The 12,976-nt window shown below is 44.3% G+C and overlaps 1 protein-coding gene across 10 annotated transcripts in view; it reads left to right on the forward strand.

The window, feature by feature from the left end:
- The window catches only part of FOXP1 (forkhead box P1), a 580,801-nt gene that overhangs the window by 484,408 nt on the left and 83,417 nt on the right, over positions 1-12,976 (forward strand). For 8 of the 10 annotated variants that reach the window (XM_034998709.1, XM_034998711.1, XM_034998710.1 and 5 more), the window contains 3 exons: positions 2,322-2,459; positions 3,495-3,584; positions 8,986-9,139. In XM_034998709.1, the coding sequence (XP_034854600.1) occupies positions 2,322-2,459; positions 3,495-3,584; positions 8,986-9,139 (382 nt within the window). The remainder of the gene's footprint in view (positions 1-2,321; positions 2,460-3,494; positions 3,585-8,985; positions 9,140-12,976) is intronic. The other 2 variants (XM_034998707.1, XM_034998715.1) reach the window with 1 other exon arrangement.

Here is a 12,976-nt window from a genome sequence, read left to right on the forward strand (position 1 = left end):
CATTTCCATCACCCTCAAAAGTTCTCTTGCTCCCCTTGTGAACATAGACTTTCCACGGTTCTTTTAAAAAATTGTGACCAAGAGATTATTTCTATGAAGACTTCTGTTACAACACTGTTAATTTCATGTTCATCACCCGTTTAGATCTTACACCACCCTATTCCTGTCTATTTTCCTGTTCATCACCATCAGAAATTTGGCTCAAGAATATTTATATTGTACGTCATCCAAGAAACGCAGAGGAAAAAAGAAACCTTAAACATGGTTCTTTTGTTTGCTTAATCAAACCTCCCTGTATGATGATGCAACTCTCAAGGAAAAGTAAACTTCTATTGTGATATGTTGGCTTTAGCAGCTCAAAAGATAGTGATTAGCACCCAATACATTTTGAAAAATTCAAAAAGTTTCTTGTGTGTGAAGACAAAGTAGACTAATTGGAATTAATTTATAGATGGTTAGATGTTTTGATAATGCCTTCTTGTGTTTGCCCTAGATTGAATGCAAGTTCACTGTTCTAATCATTGATGATATTTCATGCTGCAAAGTAGCTTTTTAAAAGGATAATTTATCCATTCATATACATCTGTCCCTTTTTGCATATAAAAATATTCAGACATGCCCATCTGTTTTAAATTACAGTGTATCTACATCTACACTTAAAAGGCCACTGCAATAGGAAGAATTCATTGATGACCTTCCAGAGTTAGGTTAATGAAATTTCTCAAATGTTCTAGCCGGTGTTTTCCAAACAATGCGAAACTTGCACATAAACATCCCCCCACACAAGACATGCCCACAACAACAGTGGAGGATGTTCACTGTACATGAATCTGACCTTCAGGAACCATTTTTAGTTCATCAAAATTAGTGATGCTGAGAAATCGGGACATCAGTGCATAATGACTGTGAAATTAGGAATGAGAGCTCGCTATGCAAATGACAGGACAAATCATGTGAAAAAGTCAAGATAAACTGCATATTAAGACATTATGTTACATAAAATTAATACTGCATTTCTCCCTTTTGCTTACTGCTCCCCTGAAAGATTTTTTAATTCTTTTATCTTCTGATCAGCTATTGTCTGCCAGATTTTTTTTTTTTAAGTGGCACACAGGCAAAGTGCAAAACATGTTATTACCTTTTATTGTAATACATGAGATGACAGGAGATCCTTTTTAACAAAGTATATCCTTTACTGCTTCTAGCTTCTTGCTGTCACATGTTTGATTAGAAACCAAAGAAAAGTAAGATGCTTAAATATTACTGTTAGAAGACATACAGGTTTTGTCTTTTCTTTCATTGTTTTTTTTTTTCCTTTCCTTATCTTTTTATTTGGTGGGGGCGATTTTTCATGAAATAGTCTTCTTGTATTACGGGGACTGACAAAATGGTTCTCATGTAGTCTGCAAATTAAACACAAGTGCAGTGATTATTTTGAATAGCTAAATTACATTCTAGAAAGCTTGCAGAATTCATAGCATTGTCATTAGGTATCCGCTTGAATACAATTTGTGTAACCTTGGCCAAGACAGCCTGTCATTTTAATGTCAGTGTTTTATCTGAACAAGACATCATCCTTTCAGATACAGTAGTGCAGGTTCCTTGCAAAGATGCCCGTGCAGAAACGTGTTAACAGTTGCAAATATGAAATGCTATCAAGTTCATCACTGTAGCTGTTTGTCACTGAAATGTCATGGAAAGCAGCTTTTAATGGTATCACACGTAATATGAAAGAATGGAGACATCTGTGTGCTAGGTGAATAAGGAAGGGTAAAAGGCATCTTGGGAAAGGTCTGCATTGAAGTTCGCGAGGTGCGCCCAGGGTTCAGTCACCCACAAGACCAAGCATTCATTGATTGTCCTTAAAAAATCACTGTCCACAGAGGAAGTGGATCAGAGTAGCTCCTGCCGAGAAGGTGCTGGTTCCCATTTGCCTTGTTCCCTAAAACACAATTCAAGTTTGCCTTAAACTTCCTAGCGCTGATGGCCACCGAAAACTCGTGCTTCGTAAGAAATCGAGATCATCCCCACCTAACTCCAGATAGCATTTGTTAAGTCTTTACTCCTTGTCTGCCTGCAAGGCTGTCTGGGCACCTGTCATTGCTGCGAGGTCTTCTTTTGTTTTTCTTTTATTTCACATAAACTCCGTAAGAGATGAAATAGGATTTGTTGCTGCATCCCCTCTGGATAAAGACACTGTGCGTGGGGAACTGGTCAGTTCTTGGAGCAGGCTCGTGACCGTCTGCCGCTGACCCCAGAAGGCTGAGTGCGGCGTGCATGCGATTTCCTGGCTTCCTATTTATCCTTCATTAACGTTCTAGGTTCCCGTGTCAGTGGCTATGATGACACCTCAAGTTATCACTCCCCAGCAAATGCAGCAGATCCTCCAGCAACAAGTGCTGAGCCCTCAGCAGCTCCAGGTCCTCCTCCAGCAACAGCAGGCCCTCATGCTCCAACAGGTAACCGTCCATCCTCCTCCTCCCAGGGCCGGTGACTCCATTCGCCATTCCCTGCGCCTGATCCGCTCCTTTGCCCATTGTAGAAAAAGCAGAGCAGGGTGGCTGGGGCAGGACACCGAGCGGGCCCCTGAAATAATCGATGTCCTTTGCATCCCAGGAAGCAGAGGGACCCCTGCCAAAGCGACTAGGGTTCGGGCCTGGAGAGTACCCGATGGACTGAGATTAGGGCTGTAATTGGACTTGGTAGATACAAGATCTTTTAGGCTTATGTGGCTTTACACTCTTTTATTTGGTAAGCCCAGAGGCCTCGAAATGGTGTGAATCAAAGCAAAATGGGGAGCACGTTAGGAGCAGGTTTAAATGTGACAGCTCTTGAAGTCCCCATTTCAACTCAGAGGCTCACAGAATTTTTCTTTTAAACATCAAGAGACATCCCGGAGTTGGTTACTTTTAAGGTGCAGAGTTCACTTTCCTTCTTTCATGTATGCTGATGCAGAAATGAACTTCTGGCTGCCACGTGCCACAGGAACCTCACATTCAGACTTCCCGGACCCCCAAACCAAAAAGATGCGATTCAGAACTAGAGTGACAGAAGTTGCCGGGGTGAGGCGGTGGGGACCAGAGGCTGAGCGAGCTGCCCATTCTGTTGATGCAGACGCTGAACACCCCACCACCCTGCCCAGCCCCATCCTTCCGAGAGTAGGCACGCTTTCCAGGGTAGAGATTCACCAGACTCTCTCAGCAAGGGCACTGGGGCTCTGTTGTCCAATCAAAGGTCATCCCTTGCCTTATTTTAATTAGTTTGTGTAGAAAATGGTATGTTTTTCATCAGGTCATTTTGGAGATTAGTTTTCAAACGATAATGCCAAGAATAGTCAGGGTGCGCTGAAATTTATTGTCGAGTTTCAAAGTAAAGGTCAGGCCATTCCAGATAAAAGGATGCTGTTTTTCAAATCGCAGTTGTGTGTGGCACCGCATCGGGACAGTGGGCTGGCGGTACCCTCGGTTACTTACTGTCCTCTCTTTCCTTTGTAGCAGCAGCTTCAAGAGTTTTATAAAAAACAACAGGAACAGTTGCAGCTTCAACTTTTACAACAACAACATGCTGGAAAACAGCCTAAAGAGGTACCAACAATACATATTTTACTTTCAAACCACAGATCCCAGAGGACTGTCTGATGGCTATTAAACTGTCATTCATCTCTTAAATGATTGCACAACTGAGCTATCGGTTCGCAGCTCTCAGACCAAGAGTGATCGTCCTGTTGTTCTCTGAGATTTTTCTGGGTTCCGTTTCGTGGCTGCCACCTCTCCGGGAGCAGTGCTGCAGGTGTCCCCTTGGGGAGCACCAGGAAGCGGGATGGTGGGCCAGACCGTCAGGGCTCCTCCCGCGGGCGGGCTGAACGGTGGGCCGAGGTGCACCTGCTGCTAGCACAAGCGTACTTGGACCCGTGCTTGAGATTTTCTCCAGCTCAGACAGCTTGGGGGCGTGGGGATGGCCCTTCCCTTTGGAAGAATCCGCTCTTGTGAGGTTGGACAAACAGAAAAGTTTGACCAAGAAATGGTCGCTCCTATCTCTGTGTTCACTTTTTCTCGCAAGTTAGACACGTTTGGTAATTGCTCAAGGCAGGCGTGAGATGGTGCCACTTACAGGGAAGACTCCTCTGAGCTTGGATGATTTGTGTGTCCCTGACAAAAACCAGTGTGGCACGATGGCTTCCGTGGGCCCAGCACTTTGTAAGAGCACACACACAGTTGTGGCGCCAGGCCCCACCACCCAGTTAGGTGACCGTGTTAGCTCCAGACGCGGGACGGCCTTCCCAGGGGAGGTGTCCGCGTCTCACGTCCCGTACGGTTCCATGTCAGCGAAGACCAGGCCGTTGGGGGAGCGTCTGTGTGCGTGTGGGCATTATCATGCCATCTTCCTCCTGATTTCAGAGTTCCCCGATGTCACTTAGCTCCTCACGTTTTGACCGTGGACTGGAACACTTTTCATGTGAGTGTTCTCCTCGGAATGCCACAGTTTGTAGTTTGGAAAACAGCTCCCGGCCCCCTTGCACGGCCTCCTCGCTGGCCCCAAGCAGGCGGCCACTTCCGTTGGTTTGGAAGGAGCCTCGCTCGACGACTCTCCACAGCCCTGTCCCTCACGTGAGCGTGGATGGCGGGCCGCGCTCACGTTCCATGCTGGGAATGGCCCCGGCCGGCTCCTTCCTCAACAGAAACTGGGTGCTTTATCCATGCCCTGCCAGCTGTTCGCCCTGGAGTCCTGTTCAGCAGCCTGGATGGCAACCCCTGCAGAGTCGGGGCAGTTTGGGGGTGACGGGGAGGAGGTGCTTTCATGAAAATGCTGACACAACCCTTAAGTACAGTGGCGCGCTACTGGGGGCTGCTATAATAAAAAAGGGAACAGATTAAAAAGTGTCTAAAATGTAAATCTAAAGGACTAACAGTAATTAAAATGGAAATGGCGCAGGGAGGGAAGGCATGTAATTGTGAGATATCACTGTGCAGAAGGCTCTCAGCTTTGTTTTGCTGGCTGTTTTTCTAATTCAGTAGGGCTTACTCATCAGTGGCAGTTCAATGCGCGTTAATGACTCTGGGATTGCAGGCATCACTCTGGACAAAGAAATGATTATTGTGCGGTCAAAAGAAGTTCAAAGACAAGAAGGGAATTTCAGTTTTTTCCTTAGAGATCCACATTCAAGAGCATATAAATTAAGCCAAATGTTAAAAACCACAGTCTGAAAGCTGACTTCAAAGTCGCAGCTCTCTAATTAATGAACTGCGAGCTTCAGTTTGGACAAGTTGTGGTTTGATGCGCCCATAAATCAACATGACAGGCCTGTTTCACGGTCTCAGACAGTGCTTGTCATTGAGTCACATCAGATGTAAACACAGCAGAAAAAAGAAGGGACATGAAGGAGGTGCAGTTGATCAACAGAACTGGTAAAAACCCACTTCTGAAGCACATTATGCATGATCACAGGAAATGGGTACAGCCTCCAGAGGTTTCCCCTCTGCTGTTGCTTTGTTGAATCAGATTTCTAACAGCCTTCAAAAGGGAGGATAAGAATTGCGGAGTTTCTCCCCTGTGGCTCACAGGCAATAACCCCCTGTTGTTATTTTGTGCTTCTTCCTTTTCAAAGGCATCAAAATTTAGTTTTTTAAAGATCTTTAACTCTATATTTGAAGACAAACAAAAAAGGGCTGCCACTGTCATTCTTATCAGTTACCAGGGATTGTGTTTTTTCTTTCTGTTGCCACTTCTTATTAACCTCTTATTTGGTCTGTTAGACAGAGTTTGGAATGCACGTCTGCACGCTGAGAGAACAGGAAAGTTGAGATGAGCTCAGAGGGCAGATAAAGAAACGTGAAGGGGAGAGTTACACAGCAGAAGGAAGGATAAAAGTTAACTCTCCCAAACTGCTGCTGTCAGAAAGGGGGCATCTTGATGATGGTGGTGCCTGAGTTTGGGAAGGGAGTACTTTGTATCTGAACCAGGAGAAGGCGGGACATTATCTATGGCAGCCTTTCAGCGTCTGTCTCTAGGACTCGAGGTTTGCTGTGGTCACGTTCTGTCATCCACTTCCAAGGCAAAGGGGATAGAAGAGAGAGGTTTGCCTTCCCATCCTGAGGGGTAGGCAGACCGGCGGGCAGGTCCCCTTGGATCCCGCTGTATGTTCACCGTGCCAGTGGATTTGGCTGAGAGCTTGTGTAACGGTGATTAAGAGATCCTTATTTTCCTGAGGTAAGGGGGCAGGCTCCTGAAATTATCATGCAGGTGGTGGTCCTTTCGTGCTACAGTGAAACAGAGTCACATGGTAGCAATTTCACGATGTGGACTGGTGGTTCTGATTTTAACAAGGTTTGAACTTGGATGTTGACAGATGGAACAAGTGTATTAATTTACTGAATCCCCAGTCATTAGTGGCTCATAATTTTGAATCGTCAGCCCCCCCACCCCCGCCGCCACCGCCACCACCCTTTTCCCTGTTCTAATTACCTCTGCAGTAAGACACTTGATCCTCAGCCAGAACAATGTACCTTCACTCAACTTTTTTCTAAAGTTGCCTCGAGATGTTTCCTTGAGAAAGTTAGGCTCCCCATTGAGTTGGCCCTAAGACCTTCTGTAGGAGATAGATCTTCTGTAGCCCCATACAGCTAGTGAAGTGACTGCCCGTTAATATTTGACAGAACGGGTGTGGAAAATTGAAGGCAGAATTAATTTTCAGTCGAGCTACAGAAAAAGGTCCCATCCTGTGCGGGTGAGGTAGGCTCAGTTGATTGTTTTAAGAGGGCCGTTTGTCCGGGTAGTTATGACAGTTTATGTTAGGCAGCAGGGAGGAGCCGAAGAAAGGAAAACAGACCTTTGACTGCAGCTCTAGGGAGGGGATCTGAAATGCAAGGTTTATCAGGGCATTTTAGCATTTTAACACTGACTACTGACCTGTCCAGGGGACTGCGCGGAGACCTTTTTTGTATGCATTCAATTGTGAGAAGTAAACAAACGGGCTCGTATCCTGTGTTTGGTAACTGGGTGGGGAGCACAGTTTGGCAACCAGTGTTGCTTTTAAATTCTTTCTTTGGACAATGGGCCTTGTATACTTTTATATCCTGGCTTTTCAAACGTGGACAGCTTTCATGAGCTTTTCCTAGGGATGGCCGCAGAGACAACAGAAAAGCCATCAGTCATTTTATATAAATACAAAATTTTTAAACATTTCATTTACAGTAAGACAGGAAACACCCTCCCCAAACTCCAGCACCCCCTCTCCATTCTTTTCTACTTCAAGAAGAGCTGGTTCCCCGATCTTTTATTGTATCCAGGTTGTTTTTTTCTCTTCCTTCCTTCTTCTTCTTCTTCTTTTTTTTAAGTGTCATGAATTAATATCTGTTGAAGAAGTAAAAAAATCATTTTGACATGAGTATAACTATCACTGGGTTTTACATTAATGTGATAACATGGGAAGGGGTGAAAACAATTGGATCATTTTATGCATGCTGTTCGTAAAATGAAAACACTGGCTTTCCATTTAAATTTATTTAAATTTTTGTTGTTAGTGGTATAGAATTTGTTTTTTGGAGTGAAACTCAATTAACTTTCTCAGTGGCATGGTAGTAAGTCTGAAATTGGTTGCTAATAGGAGAATGATGGTTTTTACTGTAAAATAAACTGCACGGAGACCGAAAGGAAACCACCATTTTTCTCTTCCTTTGAACTTGGCATCAGAAGGTCTTGATACACATACCATTTTATGGATGTATCAGATCAAGGTCATGTGTTAGGTTAAGTGAATGCAGTTGTTTGTAAAGTATAGTTATTAGAAGCTCTGAAAGGGTTGTACAGTCCCTTTTAGTTGCAGAAGTCTTCCTGATGTTTTGAATGATACTCAGAATTAGGAAAACGGATCTTTTTTTTTTTTTTCTTAAAGAATCTTTTTTTTTTTTTGGCTACAGTTTGGGAAGGGTTAATTCTCCTTTCGTAATTGTTAGCCATAATGTGGCTAAGACCTCCACCTCGATTTGATTCCTAGCAGATTAAGGATATTAGATAATTTCCTTCTATTTATTGTACTACTGCACTGTATTATCTTTCTATCACTCAGATAATTACTGAGGAAATCTACATTAATTTTTTTTGGCTGGAGCGAGGCCTGCTAAACACAGGAATGATGTATTGATGTTTTACACAACAAAAGTTTTCCTCCTGTCATTGTCCAATCAACAAAAAGATATTTATCATACCGTAAAGCCCCTTCTTTTCAAGAACAAAGCGGGTGGGGAAGCAGGACAGGGGAGCCCGACCTGGGGGTTTCTGAAACTAAGGCCAAGTTAAGGCATCTGAAGCTTAAAGTGTCCTTCACATTAAACACTCAACAGTCGAGTACGATGTTGTTTGCTAAATTATGAATGTGTGTAATTAAAATCTAGTGGCTGTTTCTATGAAAGATTTACAGTGTTATTTCATCGTTTGTCATGGCTAATTAACAATATTAGATGAAGTTTTTCTTCTTCAAAGGTCTGATTTTGTCTCATTTATTTATGTCGGGAGTGATAAACAGAGTAGTTTAAAAGCTCCTGGTGCAGGCAAGAGGAAGGCGGCTGGCTCTTCCGTACTCTCCGTGGTTCAGGGTTCAAATCCCTCCAGACCGGAATGGTGCCTGCCTTCTCTGTGGTGTGAATCATTCAACATTTCAAAGTCTGGACGGTCACATCTCGACCAGAAACACTCAGGCCTTTCAAACTGGAGGAAAAGCTGACTTGATGGGCGAGTTATTTTTCTGTGCCACTGGCAGCAGAGGGGGGAGTACACGCAGCCCCCCTCCACACCCACACCCCCCCCATGCTCTTCAGATGCTCTGTGTCCTGTCCCTGTCACACCAGCCCTGACAGCCAAGCCCTCCACTAGACCCCAGCCGCCATCGTCGGTGCCTGACGGCGGCGGCGGCGTGTTTTGAAACGTCCGTCCTCCGAACCTTGCTCGGGAAGTGGCCGGCTCATGTTCTTTCTCCCTGATTCCTTGCAGCAGCCGCAGGTGGCCACCCAGCAGCTGGCCTTTCAGCAGCAACTCCTCCAGATGCAGCAGCTGCAACAGCAGCACCTCCTGTCTTTACAGCGCCAAGGCCTTCTCACCATTCAGCCAGGGCAGCCTGCCCTTCCCCTCCAGCCGCTCGCTCAAGGTAAGCGTCCGTGACGCGGCAGGTGCCGCCCCGCCCAGACGGCGGGGCCAAGGCGGCGGGCTGTCTGGTGGTGTACCCCAGCCCGTCAGTGAGGACGTGGTCCATCCAGAACAGCACACACCAACTTCAGAGGCAAGGCTGGATGAGGTCCTGAGGGGGGAGCTTCGTAGAAGCCGAAGGGCTTGTTCATGGATGCCGAAGTGAAGACCTACGGGGTGGTCTGATGCTGCGCAGTAGCAGAGGAATCCCAGCCTGGCACATTCTTGGGCTAGGGGAAAGCAGTGCGACTTTGACTTACGGACCATTTCAGTCCGACCGAGCATTGTCCGTTTGGAATCCCAGGTGAATTTTCTTGAAGGCTTTTGTTGAGCCGGTGTAAGGTATATTTTCTATCGTTGTAACTCGTTCTGTTGTAAAGCTGAGTGATGCTTTTGAAAAGCCACTCTTTCAGTTCTCGGGATAAATTCGGGTTTATTCTCTATGCTAAGAGTAATCTCTTTTGATGGCTTTTCTTTTCTTTTCTTTCTTTTTTTTCCATTGCTTGTTTGCATTCGTCTGTTGGTTTTTTTGAGCACGTTCTATACTCATGAGAACAGGTAGCACTTCTACCTCTTGCTCTTCAAAAACTAGAGTTCCTCGAGAAGCAGCAAGATTTCATGGATTTAAAGATTTCTTTTGAAAAGCCACTGATGTGTTATTACAGTGGGTGTTGGACATCAGAAACAAAAGAGGATTTCTAACCGTTTTAGGATATCCTCATGGTTTAAGCAACCCTTTGACATGTGTAATGTGAATGCACATGGATTATTCAGAGCAGGAATGCAGAAGGTATGGAAGGAAGGGAGTGTCATGCTGTGTTTTGAAATACAACTCCCCTGTCCTGTACATGCACAGCACATTTCGGTCCCCTCCTCAAGAACCTTGGGCTTGACAGTTGCAGTAGGCTCGGATGTATGTGTATGGGCCTTAAAGGCTGGTAGCTAATGCCTTTGGTGTCTTGGATTCAGTTGCCTTCTGAAGCGGGTTGAAAATGTGGTACCTTCTTCATGGTGATTAAGACATGCTCATTTGTTCAGCAACTTTCAGTGTCGAGTGGAGCCAGTGAGGCATGTCTACATTTGAATCTTCTCTTGAGTCAGCCACGCCCAGCTTAGATCTCTTCCGGGGTTTTCTGTTTTGGTTTATGTTTTCAGTGTTGAAACTGGGCTTTCTCCTCTAATGTCCCTCCTGGCCCTCCTCCCCTTTTTGCCATTACTTACTGTTTGCCTACCGGATACATAATCAGCATCTCCATGGCTGTCAAAATAGAAGATTTGGTAACAGAGCAGTACGAGGGGAGAAGAAAGGACACATCGGCTAATGCATTTTTGTGCTTGCAAAATGTTATAACGTGCATTAATTACACCTTCGGGTTTATTGTTAGAAACCTCGCAGGCTGTTCCGACACACCCATTGGACTCAGGCTTCAACCTCTCATCTTTTCCCACTGCTCCTATACTATTAAGTTTGCTCACTAAGGTTCATTGTTATAGTACATCAGTTAAGCTGTCCAAAAGAGGGCAATTGGGCAGTGACAAGACAAGCTCATGTGTAATGTGAAAGAAATGAATGTGGTGATGCATGAAGTGTAATCTCTGCAGTAACATATCAGAGACACCAGTAGGTAATTCACTGGTCATGGCATTGATTGATATGCCTAGCAATCTGCTGTAACTATTAGCCCCTGCAACATTAGGAAGGAGCATATTTAACATCTAAGGGGTGCCCTGATGTGTGCCCAAGATACCTAAATGTAAATACGATATTTCGGGAGTCAGGTTGTGGCGGCAAAGTGAGCTCCCGGTGTCATTGCCATCTTCTGTGGGATCCGGAGGTTGGTTCTGTCTCTCCTGTCCCCTTGCCCAAAGTGGCTCGAGAATTCAGTCATGTTGGACTACAACACAATTTTTTTCTATCAGAGACATGATGGCTTAAAACTGATGTCATTATGAGGTTTAAATCAACTTTCTGCTTGCTTGAACATGGTCACCTGGGTATGGATGTACAAGGACAAAAAAAGGTTGATCAACTCTGTTTGTCTTTGAGCCAGTGATACCTGGGGTTGTAAAATTGAGTTCCATGAGCAGTAATCTGTCAACTGTCCCCACAACATACATTTTTTAAGCCAGTGTCTGCATTTTCTTTTATAATGAAGGGGTCGGTTGTCCTGGAAAAAGGAACGTAGCAAGGCACAGGGGCTAGGTGTTAACGGTAATGGCCACTTCGTGACACAGTCGTCGCGATTCTTTGACGTACCTGCTCATGGCCTTGGCTAAGTCACCTCAAACGTGTAGAAATGTGAAAGTATGAAAAGATAGAAAGTAATATTTCGAAGGCCTTTTTTTTTTTCCCTTTCCTGAAGGCTTTATGGTATGAAATGGAGGGACATTTTTGTTGTTGTTAAAAGAGTACTGCAGGGTCTTCTCTGTTTTACGTAATTAGCACATACGCTTTTCTCCCTGGTCTCTTGAGGATGCTGACCCCCTGACGTTCAATATCATCCTGACCTCTTAATTTTGAAAATATGAACTAGAGATTACATGCTCGAGATATATGTATATATATATACCTGTTAATGAATTAGGTTAAACATAACCTGGTACTGTTATTCCTGTCTACCATATTGGAGGAAATACGTGATGCTTTTTGGAAATTTGCTATCCATTTAGTCTGATGAGTGACTAGCCTGCCTTTTATCTGTCTTAATTCTATCACGAGACCATGGCTGTCAAATAATAGCATCCTCCAGTAGATAGTATGCAGTGAAGTAATAGTTTAACATTGCTAACAAGGTGTATCATTGATGGAGGAGAATGATTTGACTGCTCTCTGTAAGTCTGATGAGAATGTTCTCAAACGTAATTATCACAGTGAAATTTGACCCAAAAGTGCGCCTGTTGTCAGCGAGTTACTGTTTTATTTACCATTTCCTCTTGTGAGGGATGAAACTGATTGGCCAGCCCCCTGGAAGAAAAGGAGAGCAGAGTAACATTAATGTACTCTGTAGGTGTAACAAGTGTAACCAGACATTTGCCTTTGCCTTTATTTGCTGGATACATAGCTCATTTCTAAAACAGCTCCAAAGTTCCGCTTTTCTTGGAGGGAAAGTGTTAACACAGTTGTTAGAAACCGTGTTCTTCCATTTTTTTCACTTCCCATGCAGCTGACCCAGAAATCAATTAGTTTGAGTTGAAAAATGGGAGGCTTGTTCTTTTCATGTGTATTTACTCCCTAGAAAATAAAAATAGGTGTTGACTTGTGTGGCTTTATATCAATATGCTATCATCAACAGACAAGCCTATTCACTATTGTTTCATTTGAGTAAACAGTGGTTGGAGGGTCAGCCCCGTTCACAGGTAGTTGTTGGTGTGCGGACATCAGGGCAGGCCGGTTAGCTGCACACACATCCCACATGTCACTTTGGAAGGTGTTGGAAAATAATAGCCCAGATGCAGCAGAACCGGACACGGGCTTGTGGAGTGACCTTTCCCTTTGTTTAATTTGCCTCTGAGGCTTAATTTCAGGGGACAAGTAATAATTGAATATGCCTAATAACTAAATGCTCATTTGGGACAAAATCCATCAAAATATAATTGGCATTTGATTTTTATGAAGGGAGAAGAAAACCGACTTGGCTGTCGAGGATGCGTCCTAAGAATATCTGACCACTTAATGTATCATTTGAAACCTCCTTCTATAATATATATTAATTGCAAATACTTGAGCATTTGAACATTTTCGTTGAGAACCGTTAGGAGAGACCCAACTGTTTTTGTTAACGCTCCTCTCAGAAAGGCG

This window comes from Mirounga leonina, unplaced genomic scaffold (assembly GCF_011800145.1).
Source record: "Mirounga leonina isolate KUSES-001 unplaced genomic scaffold, KU_Mleo_1.0 Mir_94, whole genome shotgun sequence".
NCBI classification, from domain to species: Eukaryota; Metazoa; Chordata; class Mammalia; order Carnivora; family Phocidae; genus Mirounga; species Mirounga leonina.